Source organism: Dendronephthya gigantea, unplaced genomic scaffold (genome assembly GCF_004324835.1).
Source record: "Dendronephthya gigantea isolate DGI-Jeju-01 unplaced genomic scaffold, DenGig_1.0 000039F, whole genome shotgun sequence".
Taxonomy (NCBI): Eukaryota; Metazoa; Cnidaria; class Anthozoa; order Malacalcyonacea; family Nephtheidae; genus Dendronephthya; species Dendronephthya gigantea.
The window spans coordinates 1357388-1382499 of NW_021163049.1; the positions used below are offsets into that span (position 1 = coordinate 1357388).

The following is a 25112-nucleotide window of genomic DNA, read 5'->3' on the forward strand; positions in this document are numbered from 1 at the left end:
ATGGTACATTTAATAAGTGCTTATATGGAACAGAAAGTTTAAAGTCGATGTTTTTAATGGTCAAAGAGAGAATTGTTTCTCTAAAAGAGAAGGATGATGATTATAGAATTGTTTTGCAAGAGTTCAATGAAGAAATTAATCAGCCATTCATCCTTACTTTGGTAACACCACTAATGAAAAGAGTACACAAATGGGTGAGAATATGATTAATGTACCCTAACAAGTCTATCAACTTCTGGTGCTTGCAAAAAAGTTGGATTCTACACAGGACCTGTAGGATCTACATAGGATTCTTGATTATTCCTAATCCTTTTTGGTCCTACGATATTGTATAGGATCCTATAGGTTATTTCACTATTGAATAATACCAATCCGCCACCATTGCTGACCTTAGGAAGTTTCCCCAATTGTTAATACATTGTACCTTTTCTTATTCAGTAATTTGTTTTACATTTGCTTTAGATCCCCCAGGCTGGAGATCTGGTGTTTGTTGACTCTTCTTCAAACATGGAGGAGTTCAACTTGCGTGTGTTTTTAATGATGACGCACAGCGTTTGCGGAGCACTGCCTTTGGCAATCATCATCACAAGTGATGAAACAACAGAAACACTAGTGACTGCCTTCTCCCAGCTGAAATCATCCCTACCAGCTGATGCCTTTTTTAGTGCCACTCCTGAGAAAGGCCCACGTGTCTTCATGACAGACAACTGTGCCGAGCTAAAGGATGCTATCCACCAAGTATGGCCTGCTGCTACAACTGTTCTCTGCATCTTTCATCTGCTTCAGCAGATCTGGAGGTGGTTGCATGATAAGAATCATGGCATACTATTAAAGGACAGGCCCCATCTTCTTCTGGGATTTAAGCGTGCTGTGTATGCTGAAGATGAGGAGGAGTTTCAATCGGAATATGAAAGCCTGCTTCAAGATGAGATTGCAATGAAATACCCCAATTTCAGCAAATATGCCTCTGCTGTGTACGAAGATTCGGAATCATGGGCTTTATGTTACCGCACAGAACTGCCATTGCGTGGGAACAACACAAACAATTTTTGTGAAGCACAATTTCTGGTGATCAAAGATGAGATATTGAATAGACAAAAAGAGGTTAATGTTGTTGGACTCATTGACAAACTAACAACTGGGCTTGAATACCATTATAAAAACAAGCTTCTAGCTATCTCTTCTGGAAAGTTTGATGGTATATACAGTGGACGATTTTCTGGTTTCTCAAAAAAGGGACAGGATGGCATTAGATTTAAAAAGCCGGCCACAGAAGCTCAGGCCCATGCATTGAAAGAACTTGTCTCCCTTGGCAACAATACCTTCCAGATGAAGAGCTTCACTGAAGAAGGCAAAAGCTACTTGGTGGACATGACCTTAGGTGTTTGTCAATGCAAGAGTGGTATGAATGGTGCCCCATGCAAGCATCAGTATGTTTTATGGGCAAACAAAATGGCTCATAGCACCAATTTCCTACCACTATTCAGCAAAGAACAGCGGATGGAATTTGCAAGAATTGCCATTGGTAATACAATGTCACTTCATCACTATGAGGGCCTTCATGACAGAGTAGTTGTAATGCCGGAAAGCAATGATCATGGATCTGCACATCAGGTAATTACAGTAATATTTATGGCTTACTTATGAGACTATGCTTGTGGCTTTACTTGTATGGTTATGGGATCATAAATCTGACAAATATCTTTTAAACTATTATTAACCCTTAACAGATATTTTAAAATAATTTAGCTGTTTTAAAAAACCATTACCACTAGCCAATTTAATAAAATATAAGAAAAAATTACACCGAAAAATGACATCTTGTAAACTCAAGATATGAGCTATATATCTTGTTGTCTATATATAGCTCATATCTTGAGTTTACAAGTTGTCATTTGTTTACAAGTCACTTCTTCTTATATTTTAGCTGTTTTACATTCTAATTTTCCAGATAGAGAATGATACCCAGGGCGAAAGTAATTTTACTGCAATGCAGCATAGAAATGTTCCACAAGAGGCGATTGCTAAAAGTGAATGTGAGGCTGCCCTCTCAGAAGTGATGAGTGCCATTAAATCCAAGATGGATGAATCCAACCAAGATTTCCTGAGAAGCATTCTTAAATTTGCTGGCCGATCAAAAAGTATGCCAGTGTCAAAACTAACCAGTTCATTTCATACCTTTGGTGCAGCTGGAGTCACCCATTCTCGAGCAACTGCAACATCAATTGTTAAGAGAGCAAAGCGGCAAAAGATAGCTGTGCAGCCAGAGGCTGTAAAACGAAGAAAGTGTGACTCTGGAGGTAGGGCAAAGCAACCTAAAGGACAAACTGTGAAGAGGAATCCATTTCAGAAGAAGGCAGGGAGAGTCAAACGACCTCACCAGTTTGCAGAAAACGTTCGCTGTAATGAGCCAATGTCAAAGAAAGCAGGCTGAAGTATGGCAACAAAAACAAGATGCTATGAAACAACATAGAGTGCAGGTGATGATCACATTAACCAATTTATATAACATATATCATATTAACAATTTAAAGTAAAACTATTTCTCAAATACAAATGTATGAATTCCTCAATGTCAAGGCCTGGGTGGTAAGGATTGTCAGAGCCAAAGAAATCTTAAATTCAAAAAAATTATGTCATCCATGGGTCAGATATTTGTGTCAAATTTCCCTGTATACTGTACTTTAGATTGTCAAATGGGAAAACCTCAATATCCAAATCCCCCTACCCATGTACAATTTGTCAAATATCCATGAATTGCCTGTCTCTAGGGCCTTGACATTGACAAGAATGTAAGGATGTTAGTGATACTTCTTATTATGCTTACGTAAATTGCCCAGAAGTGTAAATTTTGAAGTACATTTCTCACAGGAAAATTGCTTCAGCTTGTTGTGAGTAGTTTCATGCCGTTTTAAACCCTGCTTTGTTGAAAATGTTTTCTTACACACCTCACAGTGGTTGGCCTCTGGATTGTGGCACTTCATGTGTCTTCTAAGTGCCTCACCATTATGGAATGTTTTTCCACACTGTGTACAATCACAATTCCCACACTGCTTTTCATGGTAGGCTAAATCCTTAGCACGCTTGAAAACCTTTAGACACTTTGAACATTTATGCTCCACCAGGCCACAATCAATATCTTCCCTCATACGCTGACCTTCATTTATCCAATCCTAAGGTTGTAAACATTAGATTGATTAATATTGAAATATATGTTACCAGAAAAGCAAAAGTGGCATCTATTTCGCATTTTTGGCCAGTCAAGTTTCATATGGTTTTGTAATACCTGTCGCACACTCGCACTGCATTTTTTCCACATCGTTGCAGCAACTTTACTCATGTTACCCAGCTCGGTAGACACAACATCCTCATCATTGACAATCATACCCTGGTAAGATTTTAATAGTGAAATAAAATATACTGAATTAACAAGTCATTCCAGCACTTTATCCATCAAATATTACATTTTAACACACGCCTTAGCATTTCTGCCAAATTGTTCGATATCATTAGTAGATACTTGTAATAAATATATAAAGGCGATGTATATTAAATATGCCCAAACAAAGTTAATAAACATATGCTTACCGCAACGCTCTTGTAAAATGCATGATAACCGGTGTATTTCGATGTTTCGGTACCGTTGCTTAGTCTTTCCGCCATTAAACAATCTAGAACTCGACTTTGTTTATATAATAATTATAAAAAAACGCGAAAAAAACAATGATTTACTGCTACAATGGCAAACAAACTATAGAAATTAAGCGCGGAAATTTTCAATTTACTCATAATTCGCGCCAGGACTTCGCGCTTCACTCATAATTTGCGCCAAAATTTGCGCTTACGGAAATCGGAAATGTTCGTCGAACGTCGGCTGGTTACGACAGGATGCTACCACTGAGCTCTATAATAATTCAGTTCAATTATATAGCTCAGTGGATGCTACCGACCATCAAGGATGCTACCGACTGTCTACGGAAAAAAAATTTGCTTCGGCGACCAATCGTTGAATATTATAAAAATTTAATGGACAAAACAACAAAATTCATTCAAACACAGTAAATCAGCAAAAGACTGAAAAGAGCATGTATTTTAAGACTATTCATTAAGAACTATGGCGCTTTATTAGAACCTTTCTGTTTTCGATGAAATACAGCAACAAATTATTCGCATGCATGAAAAACAATCCAGAGTTTAGTAATATTTCGACCTATCCAAAACTGCTAAGTATAATTTCATTCATGCAATAGACAAGGCTACGAATTTTGTTCTTCGCTTTGATTAGCCAATCAAAACGTAAAAATAGTATTCTTAAAATTTTTATGGAACTGCATGTATGTATGTAAGACGAAGCATCGCAAGGAATAAAATTGCAATAGACATGGCCAGGGGCAGATCTAGGATTTTTCGTACCTTAGTCAAAAAGTTTCAGTCAAGAAATTCGAGGGGGGGGAGATGTCACATTTGTCAGGGGGGGTGCAGCTGCAATTTGACTGTTTTGCCAAATATCAGGGCTGATTTGCATGCCTAGGAAACGCATGATACTACAAAGATATTGTGTGATTCTGACATGGAAGGAATTTTCACATAAGAGCACATGCAGATTGTTTTTATGCACCAGCAGTGGCCCAGCACCCACCTTCAAATCTTTGCACTGGTGTAGACATTGGTGCAAATGATGCTTTACATATTGCAAGTAACCATACTTGATTAAATTTACATAAGTAAAGTGCAACCACAAATATGCTAGTTCGATTGAATATTTTGGTGTTTCTCACATCTATAACAAAACAAAATAGGAAGATTATCCAAACCTTCCTTTGGAGTTGAGCATGGTTGAATCATGCAATTAAATAGCAATTTACTTCTTTGTTCCCCACAATCAGGATAATAGGCAAAAGTATTCCTATTTAAAACTAAAGCAATTAAGACCCATTATACAGAGAAAGGGTGACCATTTCTTCTCACTGCAATTATATAAGTATATATATAGCTTCCTGTCTAACCAAGTCATATTTCATACAACCAGTATCTAAACATTCCTTAGAAACAAACATTGGCATAAGGTTATTGATACTTTGGCTGAAATATTGATCATACTCTTCCACCAGAAGAAAAACCAGGGTGCTGAGAATAAAAATCTGCATTAAGGAAGAGCTCTATGGACGTATAAATTCTCAATAGCTCCACTAGGCTATTGTTACTCACACTTCTACAAAGGACACATAGCTATACAAGCAGTTTCCAGTACTGTCAGATCTAAGAGAGACTAAGACATGAATGAAACTTGGTTTTATTACACCTAGGTAAATCTTAGTCAGTCACTTAGGTGAAGATGAATAAATATTAACCTAGTAATTGATAAACTTGATAGCAAAAACATCATGTTCCACTTTCATGAACCATTAAGTGTGAATAATTGGCAATATAATTATAGAATTGTTCTATAATAAACTAGTGTTCATCGTTTAAAATGTAATCATGCAGGAAATATGGCCACTTGTATGCTTTACTGTGATGCATTTTGAATAATTATTTTTGAAATTAAAACACAGTTCAGTGCTCTAAGCTTTGCCTTAATACATCGGGTTGTACATATCACAGAAGGTATTACAAAGTTCACATAATACATTATTACACTGCTCGATTCTTCTTGACTTGATGCGTATGCATACGCCTCAGTTATATGCAAATTAAAGCGAAATCCTATGAAAATTTCAACGTGCAACGTGTAAATTTCAACTTTATAGCTTGTGCAGCTTGACAGTTCTTCAACTCAAATTACACAATAACCAATAAACAAATGCACAAAATCTTTGTAAAATGTTGTTATGTTAACCTTAGGGCCATACAAAACTTCTTTGTTGTCTTCTGAACAGACATCGGGATGTATGATTCCGCAGCAAAATTCCTCGCGATGCAGAAGCTGGTGTTGTTCAGTTCGTTTAAAAATTGCTCAGTTGAACGCTTTGCTGCGGCATCTATTCGCTTCTTCAGATCGGCCTCGATAGTTTTAAGATATAGCCGAACGTCTTTCTCCAAAGCACATCTCACGGCGTTGTAGATTAATAAATAGTTTTCATAATAAATTTTTTCTTTCAGTTTGATAATTGTTTGAGTTTTCTTTACTGTCAAAACTACAATGACGTCAATCAAAAAGGCCAAGGAACCTTGCTGTTTGCATGCTCTCAGGTCAAGGTCACACTGATCGATCAGAAAAATACAATCAATGAGAATTCAGATAGATTTTGAATTAGCCTGTTGAATAGCCCAATTCGAGCCCCTGATCACTTCACCAATCAGAACCACCCACAGATTGCACAAAAAGAGGGACAGCCAATCAGATGACTGGGATTTGATGACAAAGCGAGCAAAATTCATGCATAAGACCACTTTTCTGCGCGCTCGTGCTTGAAGGCCTGGTCACGGAACTCTTTTAACAACTGGACTGCCAAACATCACCCAGTGAGTGACATCAGTCCAATACACTGCACGTGTTTAGCAACTGGACTGCTATTTCATTGAAACACTTTTCTTGGCAATTTTTACCTTAGTCGCGTGATCGCTCTGATCACCCCTAGGATCCGCCCCTGGACATGACTACGAATCAAAATCGAAAAAAGGAAATATAGATACTGAATAAAATCACTAAAATACACTATTAATTAAGTGCAAACTTCAAGCAAATCACTTGTTCAAATTTTCCCATGCAGTAACTACTTGAGAATTCGTAAGGGTTTTATGAATTCAATGTTATATAGCCGACGTTGTTGATACTTGTAATAAGCCGACGTTGTTGGTACGAACTTTCAGGAAAATCCTAGCTGTTTTCTCTTTAACTTATATACTGTTAATGCATGCTTGGTGGAACATGTTCTTATCCAATAAATAACTATCCACTGGATAGAAGACTTTTCTGGGGCCGGTCGGTATCAAGCCCGTTTAGCTTAAACAGTGGAACTTATTTTGAACTTATATCCACCGTTTAAGCTAAACAGGCTTGATACAACCGTAATCAGGGGCCGGTTGTTTGAAAGATGGATAAAGTTATCCACTGCATGGATAGTGATTATTTCAAACATCCTCACCACTACTAGGCATGGCCAAGATTGAACTTCACAATTTTGAAGTTAAAATACTTTTTAACGATAATAAATTTAATATAAGCATAGCTTTATCGTTTTTCAAGATTTTCTATATATAACGGTTGAAAAAGTCACTATCCAGTGGAAAAATTTATCCACCTTTCTAACAATCGGCCTCTGCTACATACAGGTGCTTCTGCTATTAAATAAGTGTACTGTAGAGTATAGTACGCGGAATCGATAATCCATTAAAGAAACTTTGACCGTCCAAAATAAACAGTAACGCATTTCTTATCTTAATTACCCTATAAAATCACATTCATTCCCAAACTGTAGACGTGTAGTAAAACTGTTTATTAAAAAAAATATACGTACTAGATTTGTCTGTGACAAATTGCCTCTTGAACAGTTGTTATGCTTATTCCATTGACATCAAATGTCTAAAAAAGTTGTGAATAATATTAAGTTATCTTATGTAAATAGTTATATCATAATCAAATCATAGTAAATCTTTTTTAAAATAACCGTTTTCAAAACGACCTCGGTGTCCCTGACAAATAATTTCCTTATACTCCAAATTGCTTTGAAAAAAACACCTTTTAACCTTTAATAGCTATGTCAAAAATAACGATTTTCGAGGAAATGTGAAATACAAATTAAAGATATTTTGAAAACCTACTTTTCCCGTGACAGACGTCCATAGCTTTAAAAATCGTTTTCGTTCTTTAAATACTGGGATAAAACCATATATATCCCGAAGTTCAAAGTCAAAAAAGTCACTCCCGTCAATTTGATTTTCTTAAATGTAGAAATAGCAGAAATAAGTGCTATAAAAATATCAAGAAGCACATTCCTTCGTTTACAAAGCAAAAAAAACACGCGTAAACACTTCATTTTACACTGGCTCACCAAGCATGAAAAGTCGTTCTTTTTCAAAAAATCGATAACTTCATTCGAAGTTGAGCTTTGGTTTATGTAAAAAAAAAGACATTTTGAAGCACAAAAAGACATAAAGTGTACACAAGTGAGTTTCTAAAAGAGAAAAGACCAGTAATTTTGGCACGATATCCCATGATTCACTGGTCGCCAAAGGTTACGTAATTTACGTAATTCCATTCCCAGTCTTTTCGCGAGTTTGGCAAGTTTTTTGTTCAAACTCGTATTTTTGAGGCCTTATTTCACTTTTTTTACTTAAATTGATGATATACGAATATGCAGTCGTAAAAGAATATCATAAGCAATCCTTTTTATCCAATTATTTGTGTTTCGGCAAAATGAATCGAATTCCATGTCAAATTTGTGAGCATTTTTTTGCTCCAAGTATATCAGAGATGGTGGGACATTTGGTTAAAGTTCACAAAGATGATTCAAGGTTGCATATTGTATGCAATGTGCCTGGATGTCAATCCACCTTTTCTCGAGTATTCAGCTACAAAAGTCATTTTCAACGCTCTCACAAAGACATTAAGGCTAACATCGGGCAAGCGATGAGGGCAGTCGATTACAACGAAGATAACAACGATGATAACAACGTCAACAAAGGGCAAAATGAAGATGATATTAAGCATTTAAATGCACTGTTCTTGATGAAACTGAAAGAAGTACATTATCTCACTCAAACATCGCTAGACAGCGTAGTAGAAGGCACGGCATCTATTGTTAGAAATACGGTAAAAAAAGTACGAATGGAAGTTGAGAAAAAGCTTTAAGAATCTGGACAAGAGATAATGGATATCGACCGGGGAAGCTACCCGGAAGTGCTTGTAAACGATGAATTTGCCTACATTCCACTCTTGGACACGCTACAGCAGCTTTTGAATATTCCATCAGTCCTTGCTCAGGTAATTCAATGTCTTTCTTTATTTAATGTCTCTTTCATTATGGAGTGGTTAGCACAGTATAGGGAGGAAATAGACGGGTGACACGAGTTGGTAAGTCTCTAACAGTTAATTGTTCGAAATTAATTTAGCTATTATTCATAATAAACAGGTGCTGAACTCTCACGTCAGCAATGATGGGTTTATCAGAGACTTCTGTGATGGAAAACTTTACAAGTGTCACCCATTATTTTCAAGAAATCCAAATGCGATTCAAATAATTCTATACTACGATGAACTAGAAATTGCAAATCCGCTCAGGAGCAAGAATGGAAAACACAAATTAGGTATAACCAGATTTGTAGATTTAGTTTACTGCGCCATACACGAAAAAGCCTTTTATTCAGTTATTACACATGATTCAATAATCAAAGAATTATTAAAAAATAAAGATTAAGAATGTTGATATACATGCATATTTCACTCTGAATGTTCACCTCGGTTTCCATTCGTGTAGCTACTTTTAAAATGAATGTGCTTTTTTCAAATTTGTTCAAATTTCTCTCATGTATAATGTTACATCACTCATTTCAGGTGCAGTATATTACACGTTAGGGAACATTAAGCCTGAGCATCGATCTCAAATGCACTCTATCCAGCTTGTGGCACTTGTTACAGTTCCACTTGTCAAAAAATACGGTATTGATACGATTTTGGAACACTTCATGGATGATCTTAAAGAACTCGAAAAGGTAATGTGACTAGACTAGAAATACAATTTGCATTAATACAGGGGCATTAGCCATTACGTGTTGATGTCATTCTAAATGACAGTTATAATTTGGTAAGCTGGGGGGCACCCAAGAGCGAAACCGAGATACAAGAGATAAGCTTATTTTCCTTGGCTTGAGATAACCTTGGCTCACAACTATTGGGAGGATTTAAAGAAGGTTCAGCAGCTCACCGGAAATGTAGAGAGTGTATGGGAACTCTGAAAACGCTTATTTCACAGGTAAATTGAAACATCTATGGGAAAAAACGTGTTGCTGGAGTGCGCAGTATATTTGTATATTGGACATTGTGCATGAGGTAAAACTTGTATTATGGAGTGGTAAGCACATGCAGTATGGGGGGAACAAATAGACCGGCAAAATGAGTTGGTAATCTCTTATTATTTCTTTCTTGCTGAAAAGTAAATTAAACTATTGCATGAAAGTTAACGCTAGCAATACTTATCGACGTTTCACAATGATGAAAAATGAAATCCCGAAGATATGACTGATACCTGTCAAACAACATATTTACTACAGATTGAATTTACCATTTATTTAACATAATGTAATTCCTTGAAAGAGACTGTGTTTTGCGAACCAAAGATGGTCACAATCATCACTGCAACCAACTAGAACTTAATCCAGCGCTATCCATCACTTATGGTGTCAAACGGAGATCAACTCTTCTGGATTCGCGTTACTTTCACGTGATCGATGGTCTTCCCGGTGATGCTATGCATGATATTCTAGAAGGTGTTCTCTAATATGAATGCAAGGAGATGCTAAAAGTATTCATAAATGAAGAAAAGTACTTTACACTGGAGCAATTGAATACTCGGATAAAGCTGTTTGACTATTGCTATTATAATGATCTGAACAAGCCATCACCTATTTTGCAAGGAACACTTGCAAGTGAAAACAACAGCTTAAGACAAAAAGGTATGTTAAATTCCAGATTACAACACCATATATATATACAATTTTTTAATGATTCTTTGAATTTTAATTTTCAAGAGATTTCTGTCTCACAGGTTATACACTAGGTTACTGTCTCACATGTCATTGATTTATATAATTATGTTCTATTTTTAGCTGCCCAAATGTATTGTTTGGGAATGTTTCTACCTTTAATCATTGGTGCGCTCATACCAGAAGATAACAAACATTGGCAACTCTTCTGTATGCTTTTGGACATTATTGACATTATCTTTGCCCACAAAACCACTGTTTACTCCATTGGCGTTTTGGAAGGTCTTATTGAAGAACATCACTCAACCTTTGTCAGCCTCTATCCGGGCAGGTCCATTATTCCAAAGATGCATTACATGGTTCATTATCCATCCCATATGCTTTGGTATGGTAAACAAATTGCTTTCCTTAAAGAGAAAAGAAAAATTTTTTATTCTGAATAAAAACATGGTTAATAATTAAGCTGATTACTTTTACCACTGGTTGTATTTTTCAATTTGTTTTATTGATCTTTTTATAATAGGTTTGGACCAATGAGGCGCACCTGGTGCATGCGTTTCGAAGCAAAACACAGGTACTTCAAGCGACTGGCTTCCTACATTGGAAACTACAAGAATGTGGCCTATACACTATCAACTCGACATCAGGGGCAGCAATGTTACCTAATGAATGTCAATGAAAACGATGACACATTAGCATCATTCATTGAGAAACCAACTGCAGTAGGTAAGCTGCTGAATACCTGATACAAAAATTAGTGATTAACCTGTCTTACAATTTGTTAAGCTTTATTTGTATCAGCCAAGTTATCAACTTAAGCATCATTTTGACCATTAGAAAAAATGATCACCTTTTTCTTGCAGGTAGTGGAAAAAAAGTGGTTGCTCGTGAAACAGAGTATTTTGAAGAACTGTCGACTAAAGAGATTAGTGTAGCAAATACGGAAAATATTTTTGAGTGAGTAATGATTGTAGATAATAAATATTTAAAGAGTTCTTGAGGCAGCTAGGTTAAAAAATTAGCCCATCGTATATGAGGTTTGCAGATAATCTATAGAAATCATGATTGCAATACCATGTCAACAAATAACAATATATCAGTGTATTTAAAATAACCATGGTATAGGTCATTTGCTAACTAATCCAGCATACTTTGTATAATGATCTCACTCCTTGCTCCAATTTGTATAACTGTATATTTTGTTTCTCTATATTATATATATTACTTTTCATGTGCTCTGACCTTTTCTCGCTCTCATACACTTTTTATCTTATTGTCTGTCTCTAACTGTCAATCAGTTATAATTCTATTGTCCAAGCCTAATTATCTATAAATAGCAGTTATGTATATTACACTTTGCAGACCCTCAACTGTCACTATTAATGGAATTGACTACAGAATTGGCACTATTGTTGTAACGGGATACTTAGCTGACATGGAAATGCCAGAGTTTGGTTTGATAACCAAGATAATCTGCCTTTCAAATCAAAAGTGTTACTTCAACATCAAGAAGCAAGTTCCTATCCAATTCAACAACCATTTCCACTCATTTAAAGTAAAAGAAAATCAGGACCCAGCATATCTTACCACTGAAGCTGGATTTTTCACTCATGTTCCAATGCACTTAGCACATCCCATGAGTGCTGAAGGCCGAAATGCATCCTGGTATGTTGTGCTACCATATAGCACAACAGTTCACATGCCATAAAATTATTTTGCTCCATATGGTTCGTTGATTGAATGTTTGTTAATAGGTTGAATGGGGGCAGTGCATAATAATTTGATTATTGTCAATCCATTTTAACCTAAAAGCAAAAATTAGTGAAAGAAGCTTCTTTAAAAGTCAAATATCATTGATGTCGAATAGCCCAAGTTCACTTAGAATAACTTATTAGGCAAGACACAAGGTACTATGCCTCAGATGATGGATAATATAGAGAAGACATACCCGGTAATCAACTAGTGGTGAATCAGTGCCCCAATACCTAAAATTTACTAAGAGGGATTGTGTACATTCATTTATTTTTCTACTCTTATACACAAGCCATTGCCTTGTTTTCAATCATCACAATAGTGGTTGATTCAGGGTAAGTCAGATAACTCAGATTAAATACCCGGCCTAACTTGCAATAAAATTGCTTAATAACAACACCATTGGTTATTTATTTCTTGAGTACATTTTTACATAAAAACCTACGAATATGACTGTAGTCAACCCCTCAACGAAATCTATTTGTCGATGGCCCCCAAGTTTAGAATAGAACTATCAACTGTACAATTTAATTTAGTCTGACTCACCCTGGATCTGCAACTGACCCACAAGTAACCACAAATACAACTAAGGCTTATAAGTTTTTTATGTAAAAAGGAATTGCATTTAAGTAGTATGCATTTAAAGGAAATGCGTACTCTGATATTACTGTCCATACTATTACCTAATACAATACGGTCTACTCAGTACCTTGATCTTGGCAACCCGTCCGCCGAAGATGTTTAACTTGAACTTCATATTCATAGACGACCACAGATATGAACTTCACATTCATCGACGATAATTTAGCTTTTTCTTTTGTTTAATACACATGAGCTAGATATTTAAATATCGTTCTCATAACTCGATTGATAACTTAGTGCACAAATAACAAAACAATATGCACATGCTCCTTGTTTCCGCCATCTTTGTTTTCACTTGTGTTTGTCGAATTTAATACTCGATTATTTATCAACCAAAAAAAATAGTTAAATATTTATTTGCCGACCAATCATAAATTGGTTGAAAATAATTATAACAATTGAAAATTGGTTCTATTATTAAAAAAAGTAAGGTTAAAACAACCAATTGTTTTGAACAAAAAAGCCAGGTTAAAATTACCAATCTGAATTGGTAGGCAAGAAAAAAATTAGTTATTTTAACATTAAAATTTAACAGTGTATGTTCTAATATGCAAATATCTGTATTTATTTACATACATAGCGTGCACGTAATATTCGCCAACTGCTCGATGAGTCGTCTTGTTCTGCATCAAAAACGAACTCTGCAACTGGAAGTGACATGGTTGTGGATGCCGAAAATGATGCAGCGTTGGACGAAGGTGATATTTTTGTATCTAAAGACACCAGCAATGAGCAAGAGCAAAGTTAATGGTCTACAAGAAATGGGGAAAAACAACCAATCATTTGAAAGCACTTTGTCGAATAACATTGATGTTTTGCCTATGTCACCGTGTTGGAGATCTACTGAAAAGAATGAAGAAATTATTTCTCTGCAAAAATTGAAGTCTAGCCAGAAAAATCAGCTAAAGAAGCGCACTTTAACAACTTGTGAGTTGAAGTTAGAAATCAGAACACTGGAGGTGGTGAGTTCACAAACAATTGTGCATGTATATTGAATGTGTATAAATTGACAGTACCTGGAAATAACTAAAGCTGTAAAGATGAATCTAGGCTAGAAAAAAAAGTAATTGTATGTACAATCTTAGTGAGATTGGAATACTGTTGTTTAAGTTTATTTATAATTACTTGTAATTTTTACCAGAAACTTGAACAAAGGGAGGAAGTGGTCATGAATGATTTGAATGATGATGCTAAAGAGCCATCTGCTTGTGATGTCAGTATGGATGAAGATTCATCCACAGATGATGAAAGTGATGCAAGCAATAATGATGATGACCCTGATTGGGATAGCAATGTTTATGCATCAGATGATGATAAAGTGGAAAAAGACCATGAACCAGTTCCATCAAAACGAGAATTGAGGTATGTGACATTAGGTGTTTGATAAAAAATTAAATCATCCTAGTATGGTCAACAGACCTAAGCACTGTGTTGCTTCACAGCATCACTTAACTATTGAGACCAGAATGCTTTGAAAATATTGTAATTAATTATAATTCTAGCTAAGCATTCTGGTCTTAGTAGTTAAATAATGGTAATGCCATGTTCAAAATATTATAGTGGGTAAGGTGTGTATATCTATTATCATTAGGGTTGAACCAGGACTGTCACCAATGGATGAGCCTAAATTCATTGTGTTTTACACAATGCTGGTAACCCTATTTTCAAAGTTCTGCTTCAATTCCAAATCAGATCTACCTTCTGTGTCAATGAAAGTTCATGGAACAATGGCTACAGTGGATCAACAGTGCAAAACATGTGGTGTAGGCTATAAATGGCACAGCCAGCCCTTGGTTATTGGAAGATACACAGCTGGAAACAACCGACTCAGTTTTGCAATACTAATGGCTGGTGGATCTATCAGTAAAGTTTTGTTGATTTTCAAACACATGGGCCTTGCAGTTTATTCTGCCAGAACTTTCTTTCGCCATCAAACCAAGTTTTTATTCCCTGTCATTTTAAGACACTGGACCAATTGCAGGAATGCCATGATCAGGACTTTGAAGAACGTTTCCAATGCCTCTTGGTGTGGAGATGGGAGGTTCGACTCAATGGGACATAATGCCAAGTATGGTGTATATAGTATGTTCTCTGCTGATCTGTCAAAGATAGTGCACTTTGAATTGTTGCAGGTATGACATATCTATTGGTAGTATATAGTGTAGTTTAGATACCACGAATTGTGTTCTAGGTGTGTGTGGGCCACAATTTACAGCTGGTAGCCATTTTGTGGTGGCTGACATGTAATTCATACACCATTTTATTAACCTGTGGCAATTATTTTATGTCAGTAAGTACTACCTCTTTGATATGTAGACTATTTGTTTATGATTTCACACCTTTAAGGCAACAACAACAGTAATGCAATGGAGTTAGAGGGAGCCAAGCGATGTTTTGCATTTATGAGGAAATGTGGCTTAAGTGTTAGTGTTTTTATATCTGATCGGCATCGTGGTATCGCCAAGTGGATTAGGTGTCACCAGAAGAAGACACAACATTTCTTTGCTATATGGCATATTGCCAAGTCAAACATAAAAAAGTCCTAAAAGCCAGCAAAGAAAAGGGTGAAGTATTGCAAAAATGGACAAAAGGAATCAAAACACACCTTTATTGGTGTGCTACATCAACAAAGCCAGGTTTTGGTGAAATGAATGTGGCAAAGTGGAAACCTTTCATGCACCATGTCTGCAATATACATGATGACCATCCTGATAAATTATATAAGAAATGTGCCCAAGAAGAACTAGAGAAGAGGAAATGGCTCAAACACTGTAAGTTGATTCCAAATTACAATTATCGCATATGCTCTTTATTAACCCATTAAGTGCCAGCACTTTCCACATGACGAGTAAAATCGTCTGGCATTAGACAGAGTAAATACTAAAGATAGGGCGCATCAGGGCACAATGCCGTTTAATGGGTTAATATGACAGCTAACACAATCATTGAGGACAAGCTGACAAGGTAGGTCCAACCAATGTGAATGTTTGCATTGTAAACATAGCAATATATTGGCCTGAGAACATAACTTACTTGAAGCTCTTTAGAATTTGACCTCTACACTCAATATTGAACATTGTCATTTATAGGTAGTAAACCATATGAAAAACTTAATGGCATCATCAAGAAGAAAACATACATCAATGATGTCAGAAAGATGTCCTCTGAAGCTCAAACTAGTTGCCTGGAAGGGTTCCATGCAACCCTTAATCATTGGCACCCCAAGATGCTGAGCTTCTCCTGGATAGGGACATATTGCAGGTACAATAAAATTAGAAATCATTTGAAATATCAGACACTGGGGAATATGGAAGACAATCATCATTACTTTGAAATGCAACCAGAAGTTTTTCCTTTTATCATTATAGGCACATTTTAGCATGCATGCATTTCAATGAAAATGTAAGTAGGAAGTCCAGAACAAAAAAAAATGGTGAAGTTTACATGAAAGTTACCTACCCAAAATACAAGTTTGGAGAGGAGCTGGTTCGTGAAGTTGCCACTTTACCAACATATGGTAAGTTATAATATCTTGTTTTCCAGCTTCAGGACAGGAAATGGAATATTCATTTAGGCAAAGAGAAATGTAGGCTGGCTTTTGAAAGAAATGCTAGATTAGCCATTCTCAAATTACAATATCACCTTGCTTTAGGATATGTATGTGAAATGAAAAAGCTTTTAGTTACCATGTCCAAGGCTGAAATGAAAAAGGTCTATCAAAAACAAAAACAGAAAGAACCAGATCCTCTTACAGCACAATTTAGTGATGGTCTCTCAAGAGAAGATGCCATTAAGAGACAAATTGAAAGACAGAAGAAAACTGTGAAATTAGTTCCATCAGGTGCAGTATATTTTATATCAGTGACACCTAAAAAAATACAACCCCTCCTCCTTTTCACTTTCATGTCTGAAAAACAACCAAGGACTAAAGCAATCATCTTTTAATTGTTTACAGTTGAACAAGATAAATTACTGGCACAACAGAAAGAAATAATGGCATCAAATCAAAACAAACAACCAAGACGAAAACCACAATGTAAAAAATGTGGTAAGCACATGAAGGGCCATTCAGCAACAGAGTGTGTAAGACTGTAACAAACAATATCATTAATTTGTACAAATGTTTCTACAAAAATGCTTATCTGCAATAAATTGAGACTGAAAAATGCTGCAAATATTGCTATGTATATACACTGGTATAGCCAGCACAATATATCTAGGAGAAAATGCCAATTTTATAGCATTATTCATTTCTTTAGAAATTTATTGTTTTTACAGTCAATGAATGCAACAGAATTTGCATTGCTACCCCAGACATATCAGGATGGCTATGCCAGTGGGCTATATTACTTTATTCCATCAAGTGAACATACTGTGACAAAATGTAATGGAAAGTTTTTTTGTAATACTGATATTTAATGTTCATTCTCTTTGCTGTGCACTCATAAATCCCTTTGTTTCTGTGCTTGAATATTGCTTCCTTGTATGCATATATATACATGCAGGAAGAGGCCTTTAACCTCACCGCAGACCGCACGGGCGTGCGCTGAGTAACCTGTCTCGTTATAAACAATAACAATGCAGAAAAATCGATATTTTTTTAGTTTTTCTGCCCATCCTGACTTAAAAACTATCAGAAAAGATAACTAAAGCATTTACAGTTTATATATAACAGTTAAAAGATGACAGGATAAAAAATAACAAAGAAAATAACGAAATTCCAAAGACGAGTTATATTTCCGGTCGTCATCACTTTGTAATTTGATATCGATATGATTTTGCCAGCTGCACTGCGGTGTCAGGTTAACAGAAATATATATTAATTTCCGAATTAAACTTCGGACTCTAACGTCCGAAATTATTAGGCAACCTCGTACCCAGGGTCTTCTGTGTTCACAGGGCGCGGAACTACGCGACGAAGACCCTGGTCGGGGCTGATGACGTCACCCCCAGATTTTGGGGGTAAACGTACAATTTTACCATGGGTCGGGAGCATTCTCGTACCCAGAGCCCTTCCTACGCGTGGTCTCTGTAGGGCGCGACGAGGGGCTCTGGCGAAATCCAAATCAATCCGGCTTCTGATTTGTCGCCAAAATTCTAATACCGAAAGTGAATAAGCGGACGAAAATAGCATCCGCTAATTAATAATTTGAAATATTGACAGGTTCATATATTCAAATAGCTGTAATATAACTAATATTATTACACTTTTGTGAAATGGCAGAAGACACACCGAAAAAGCCAGTTCACAATTTGAGTTCACATGTAGGTCGTTGTTGCGGCGTTAATGCAAGTCATAGAATTTATCTTTTCGGCGACAAATCTAAAGAAGATGGGATTTTAAAAGCAATCGAAGAGTTAACGAGGAAACGTATATCTAAAAAGGATGAACTTTCCAAGTACGTTTGCCGTCCTTGCTCTCGAAAAAGGAATTGACAATCAAGAAAAAAGTTAATGAGTTTATAACACAATACAACCATTCAGAAAACATGCAGAAAAACATGTCAAAATCAGAGCGCTTTAAAAGAGGACGAAAAAATGATGGTTGTTTGGACAATTCGAAGTTGCCGAACCAAAACGCAAAAAGGCCTAGAATAAATATAGCAGCTGTGTTTCAACGACCCCTCAGTGATATTCACAGTAGAGCAACTGGTTTACAATGCAAAGAAAGTGAATGTCCTACTTCTGGTGTGCCACAACAAATACCAAGCAGTCCGATTTGTGAGTCACCTAGGCGTTATCGGCGAGTGTTAGCTGCCAGATTTCAACAAATTGCACCAAAACCAAGCAAAACTATTCCGTCAAGTAATAGCGTGGAAATGTTGAACATTTTGCCAAATGTACCGACATCCAACAGGACGATGGGAAAAGCCAAAAGAACTTTACCGTCTTACTTTAGTATGCAAAAGGAACAATCAAAAAAGAAAGGAGACGAAGCCTTAGAAATTGTGAATACATTTGGCTTGCAAAATTTTAAGGTAGGAAGAATGTTTTCTTTATACTTTTACACAATTTACCATGCATGATAACGAATATTACTACTTGTAGATTTCAAACCGGAACTGTCATAACTTAGTTTAATGTTATGTTAATTAGTTATGTTAATTCGGGGTATAAATAGTTGTTCACTATCACTTTGATCATACGATACAAAGTTCAAGCTATAGTCTCTACAATTCAAGAAGCGAACGATTTTCTACCGGACAGGCAAATTAATCTGTAAGTTTCATGTATGTATTCGTATGGTTTACTTGTTCGTATTCGTATTCATTTGGTTGTATTCGTACCGTACTAATCTTTGTAAATATTTGTTTAGTTGAACCGCTACATGATTAAAATTCTACGAGTTCAAAGTACACGTCTGGTTAAGACTGAGTCTAACACTACTAGTATTATTGTTTACAATATATAAAACAAAAATATGGTTATCAAAATTGTCGCAACACTGTAGATAGAATATCCATTGTTGCAACTGATGTATCTGAACTTCTGCTACAATACTGATTACTGTATAATTATATTGTATTTTTGCACATTTTATGAGTAATTTTATAACAAGATATTAGATTTAACGTGCGAGCAAAAATGATTACCTTCTCTAACTATTCTGACCAGGAAATAAGCAAATTTTAGCCAGTGCTACTAATAATTCGGCTCCACAAGATATTTGCGTTGCAGTATCTTATAAATAAAATTGACAACCTTTAAAATTCGTACGTTGATATTTCTTGTATGTGTGCTTTTATATATAAGTAAATATATACATATATACTATAATCTTTGTTGACTTTTCCATTTTTTGTGTATATAATCAATTGAAATAAAATTGAACAAATTTTTATTGCCAGGAAAACTCAACCAAATGGTGCCAATTATGCCATTATGAAGTCCTTAGAACGAATATAAATATCCATTATATTAAATGACGGTATTATGTAAATAAATTCGCTAAACAGATTTCAATTACTCAATATTTATAGGACGCGACTGAAAATGATATTTGCCTAACTAGCAAGGAAAAGGATGATTTGTGTCAGAAAGTTTTGGATGGATGCCCATCAGTTATTGCAGAAGCCATTTATAATATGCCTCATGTGAAAAGATGTATTAAAACGCTTGTTTTGAAAAGCGTCAACGAACAGTGTAAAAATCTTTGTGTGAAAACGAAAGGAATACCATCAGTAATGCGGGTAACAAGGAAAAGCCAAAGGGATCTCAAGTCGTTTAAGTGGATTGATGTTCTACGGGAATTAAAAGACAGATCTCCAGATATCCTGGAATTTCTACTCACAATTGCAGTCCCGTCTAAATTGAAATGCACCTGGCAACAGATTCCTCCAGTTTGTACAGCGTTTGGAATCTTGATGAATCAAAGATGTCGTGAACTGTCGTTGATTCAAAAGATAAATACTGTAATACTTGGATCAAGTAATGCAACAAAAAAGGTAGCAATCAAACTATGTAATCCTTTCGGCACATATCAATATCCGTTTCCTGATTCTACAACATTTTGCAGCCAAACTTTCAATTCCAAATTGTCTATTTGCATTTTGCGGGACAAATTATAAAAAAATTATGTACGCATAAACAATGCATGTTAATTTCATTTGGCAATTTTATACGGTATACTAACCGCATTTGCAGTTTAATAGTTGTATTTACAATACACCTGTATATGTTAAATGGAAGTTTCATTTTCACAAACTCTTATGGAAACCATCAAAACCAATTACCCAACTACTTTATATAAGATTAATGCAAAACGTTGTGGTATCCTAGATCTGTGATACATTCATAACATGCATTGGTGGTCAACCAAGTTTGTTTTAGGGCTTTTAGGGGGTGCTGGTTGAGCCCCAAGTGCATGAAACCTGTAAAATCTTGCACTGTTCAGCAACATGCTGTCATAAAGGTGCATCTAGTAATATCTTGGTAACAATTTAGTACAATTAAAAAACTTAAAAGCAGTATATAATCTTTTTGGGACCTGTCTTGGACCCCTATTGACTAATGTCTACATGGGTGCACACCCACACCCAATAGATTGAATCTACACTTTGTTGTAATGATCACTTACTTCAAACATTAATTGTGCTAAGTCATATAGACTCTGATTAGTAATATTGTTTTGCTAACTACCCTCATGATAAATCTTGTTTTATATTGACCTCATAGACATTCCAGAGATTTAATAAACTTGGAATAACCCAGACCAGAAAAAGCTTTGTGAATCTTATGGATGATGTTGGTGGAAATTTAATTGATGATTTGAAGAAATTTGTGAGCAATGAGGGTGAAATGAGAATTGTATTTGACAATTTTGATTTTAAGGTCCTTGCAAATATCATCCTACGTAATCACTGTAATTCTGACATGCATTGGATTGGCCATTATGTCACATTTGATCGCATACCATCGGATCACTTAGATGATACAAAGCCACTGGTGTCTGATATCAATAAGTTCAAGAAAATGAACTATCTGTTGAATGAGGATGAGCTTCAAATGATGAATTCTGACTTCACAACACTTGTGACAAGAGTTTTGGTAGAATATATCCCTTGCCTCCAGCACCTTAATTCAAGTGTTTGTCAACATATCCCTCACAAGTGAGTTTAAAAGTAGCTAGTATATTTCTTTTATGTATATTTAGGAATATAGTGAGTGCATTTTGTTACAGCAAGATACACTCTTGATACATCACATGCCTCCTTTTAGCCTGAAAGCCTCATTCTAGTGTTTCAAGATTTGGCTCATGAATCATGAGTGTAAAATTCCCAGGCGGGACACAACAATTGTATGATATGTAATTGCTGAAAAGGTCTGGGTATTGAAACTTTCAGATATTCTAATGGCAAAACAATCGGTTGTTGTTGGCCTACCAATTGTACCGTTCAACCAATCAAAACATTCAGATGTGTGTCAGTACTTAGATTATGTGGAAGATTTACTGGCAAAAATATTTGGCAATGATGAATATTCTACATGTTTGCCTTCCCAGAAAGCAGCCAAAAAGAATGACATTGTGAAGCAAGTGAAAGTTCCACTCTGTGGGGATCTTTTGGGATGTGAAAGGGTAACTGGTGCAAAAAAAACAAGACTGGGGTGTGACAATGAAAGTGAACGGTTTGAAAACATCATTGAAAATGCTGCACAATGGCATCCAAAGCAATCATTTCTAGCAGTATGTTTTCATGCAATACTGTAATTGCTTATAGTGTATTAATTGTATATTCACCAACTTTACTAAAGTTATGAACAGAAAATGTCTGGCAATGCCAGCAGCACTGTCACCAGGAAATTTATGACAATTAGCTAGTCTTCACAGAAAATATTTGTCAATTTATCAATACAAACAACAGATAATTAGCTTTATCATATATGAAATTATTTTATTCAGAAACTTTAATTCTGACTGGTGATATAACACGGGAAATTGTTATTTTATGTGTATTAACAGTTATATGTGCATTTTCTAGCTCATATGGAAACAACTGTACAAGGCAACTGGATCTTGTGGACGAGAGGTTGGGACGTTATACAATCTTCAACAACAGTTCAATATGGTAAATGTTTATACTAAGGTTAAAAAGAATTACCGCAGTGCTGAGCATTTAATGCTGTCTGCAACCAAAGCATACATATGTTGTGCTTTCATGCAATGGTGTGGCATGAAGAGATTGGAAGACACCCCACAAGGTATAAGCATTCCCACCAAAGATGACACAAATGAAGTTATTGAAGCATTTATCAGAGAAACTATTGGCTCATTTGTGAAAGAGTATGTTTTGGTTGAGTTTGATACAGAAAAAAAGCTACGACACCAGCTGCAAGCAGTAAAAGATAAAAGAAAGAATGCGAATGAGTTACAAACACCCGACAGCCAAACAGTCAATGGTGGTGGTTTATATATAGCTACATTTGTTCCAGGTATGTAAAACACCAACAATATTTTGTTGCAATTTTCAGCCCCAGATTTATATGGATGACTAAATATGAGTACAGATCTGAAAATCATCAGTGTTAACAGGCTTTAATTTCACATGACAATTTTATGTGTGCTTTTATTACATAACTTGATTTACAACAATAAGCAAGCATTGATTACTGTATGGATCACATAAAGAATTTTTTTTTTAAATTTTTATTTTCCCATGTACATTACAAATATTAATATTAATACATTATTACAATATAGATATTTGGGCTAGAGACCTACTAGAAACCTTAGCAGGCTTTTGTAACTAGGCCACTAGTTGTGTTCTTTTTAGATTACTTTGGTATTTACAGTAATTATTAAATGAAGATTATCAGGCAGAAGAAAAGTTTTTTACGGTATATAGAAGATATTTACAAATTTGAAGTGAAATACTGTAGTGTTTACGATATTAAGATAAAGAGATAAAGAGTTAGCATAAATTTGTACAATCAAAATTGATCGGACATTGCTGTTTAACGAAACTGTGATTTCTGAAACTATGTATATGCAACTGAATTTAGCAGAAAGTGTTTCTTAATTAATTTCTTGAAGGTATTATAGAAACGTATGTCTTTCAGATTAGCTTCTAATCTGTTCCACACATCAACTCCTTTATTTGAAAGAGTGTGTTTTACATAATTTGTTCTCTTATAACATTTAAAAAGTTTTGTTGCGTTTCTTGTATTATGTAGATGAATTTGGTTGTTTGTAACGAAGTAGTTAGTGAAATATTCTGGTAAATTATTAAGATGATGATATCGATGCATAAACAAAGCAGTTAGGTAATTGTTGATCAAAGTACACGTCTGGTTAAGACTGAGTCTAACATTGTTCAAAGATTAACTAAAACTTTATATCTATCAATTTGGAACCGTCGATTGACAAATTATGCTATCACAGAGCGAAGGATCGCCAAACCAAGAAACAACTAGTTTTGTCGAAGAATCAAGCGAATTTCGGCGATTGAGGCGTTGCCGCTCGGCTGCAAAGGCGAACATAACAAAGAAGATTAAAGAGCTCACTGAATTGATAGGTAATTGTCAAATTAAAGACGACGCTTTAGCGAAGATAAAGGAATTTGAAGACGTGGCAAGTAAATTCTACACAGCTCATGCCAATTATCATGACATAATTGGCGACGAGTATGATATCCGAGACTCCGAAGAGTATTTGCAAACAGAAACAAGGCGAATCGAGAATTTTTCACGAACTCTGAGCGAGTGGATTTCGCGTTTTGAAGACGAAGTATCAAAGGCGGATCAAGAAGTTAGACCGGGTGATTCAATAAGCAATATTGGACCCTCGCACCGCGATAAAACACGTTCGCTAGCTAGCTCACGTTCGAGAACAGGTTCGTCTACCCTGAGCGCCAGACTAGCGGCAAGAGCGAAGAAGGCCTCATTGGAAGCAGAAAAGGCAGAACTAGCTAAACAACAAGCTCTACAAAAGGAAGAGCTTCTTTTCAGACAAAAACAACGCCAACAAGAGGAAGAGAAGTTACGATTGGAACAAAGAAAATATGAACTGAAGCTCGACACAGAATTAGCAAAAGCTGAAGCAGAAGAAAGAGTATATGCTGAAGCACTTCATAGCGAAAATCAACCTATGGCAACACAATTTACACCCACAATGGCGAAGCAAGCCGGAGTGAAGCTAGAGAATAAATACGCTCTCGGGCAACAAGCCAAATCAATGCCTAATTCCACACCTTGGTTAAAGTCTACGGAGCAAGCCTTCAACTCTGAGAAAAGAATACAGCCGACTAGAAAGAATGTTGCTACTACAAACCAAGGCCAAACAGAGAAGGGTGATACAGATTCGGACGTAGCAGAGGAATTCTTATACAACGTCGCAGAGATACAGCGACAACAACAGCAACAAATGCATCAGATGTTCGACATGCAACAGTCACGAGACCAGCAATTACATCGGTTACTCGATCAGCACCAAAGGTCGACCTTGGCTATGACCCTGCCTAACGTTCAGGTTCCAACCTTTGCTGGAAATCCAATCGAGTATTGTCACTTTGTACGATCTTTCGAGAACCTGATCGAAGCAAAGACAACAAGCGCCAGTGCAAGACTATTCTATATGG

General features: G+C 35.9%; 2 protein-coding genes and 1 pseudogene across 2 annotated transcripts; all 3 read left to right on the top strand.

Moving 5' to 3' along the window:
- The first annotated feature begins 524 nt into the window (after window positions 1-524).
- LOC114526596 lies at window positions 525-2474 on the top strand. The gene is made up of 2 exons (XM_028548192.1): window positions 525-1614; window positions 1952-2474. Exons 1-2 carry the CDS (start codon window positions 538-540, stop codon window positions 2432-2434), a joined length of 1560 nt encoding a protein of 519 aa, XP_028403993.1. The 5' UTR covers window positions 525-537; the 3' UTR covers window positions 2435-2474.
- Window positions 2475-8812: 6338 nt separating this feature from the next.
- LOC114526565 lies at window positions 8813-17976 on the top strand (annotated as a pseudogene).
- Window positions 17977-20123: 2147 nt separating this feature from the next.
- On the top strand, window positions 20124-22976 carry LOC114526566. The gene is made up of 6 exons (XM_028548164.1): window positions 20124-20483; window positions 21214-21647; window positions 21692-21698; window positions 21820-21835; window positions 21882-22222; window positions 22518-22976. Exons 1-6 carry the CDS (start codon window positions 20124-20126, stop codon window positions 22974-22976), a joined length of 1617 nt encoding a protein of 538 aa, XP_028403965.1.
- The last annotated feature ends 2136 nt before the right edge of the window (window positions 22977-25112 follow it).

Bases quoted from the DNA above. Each gene is read 5' to 3' on its own strand.
- LOC114526566 (XM_028548164.1), top strand. From the start codon at position 20,124: ATGCCTCATGTGAAAAGATGTATTAAAACGCTTGTTTTGAAAAGCGTC. The intron at 20,484-21,213 runs GTAGCAATCAAA...TTGACCTCATAG, and splicing joins CAAGTAATGCAACAAAAAAG to ACATTCCAGAGATTTAATAA. The intron at 22,223-22,517 runs GTATGTTTTCAT...TGCATTTTCTAG, and splicing joins CAAAGCAATCATTTCTAGCA to CTCATATGGAAACAACTGTA.
- LOC114526596 (XM_028548192.1), top strand. From the start codon at position 538: ATGATGACGCACAGCGTTTGCGGAGCACTGCCTTTGGCAATCATCATC. The intron at 1,615-1,951 runs GTAATTACAGTA...CTAATTTTCCAG, and splicing joins ATCATGGATCTGCACATCAG to ATAGAGAATGATACCCAGGG.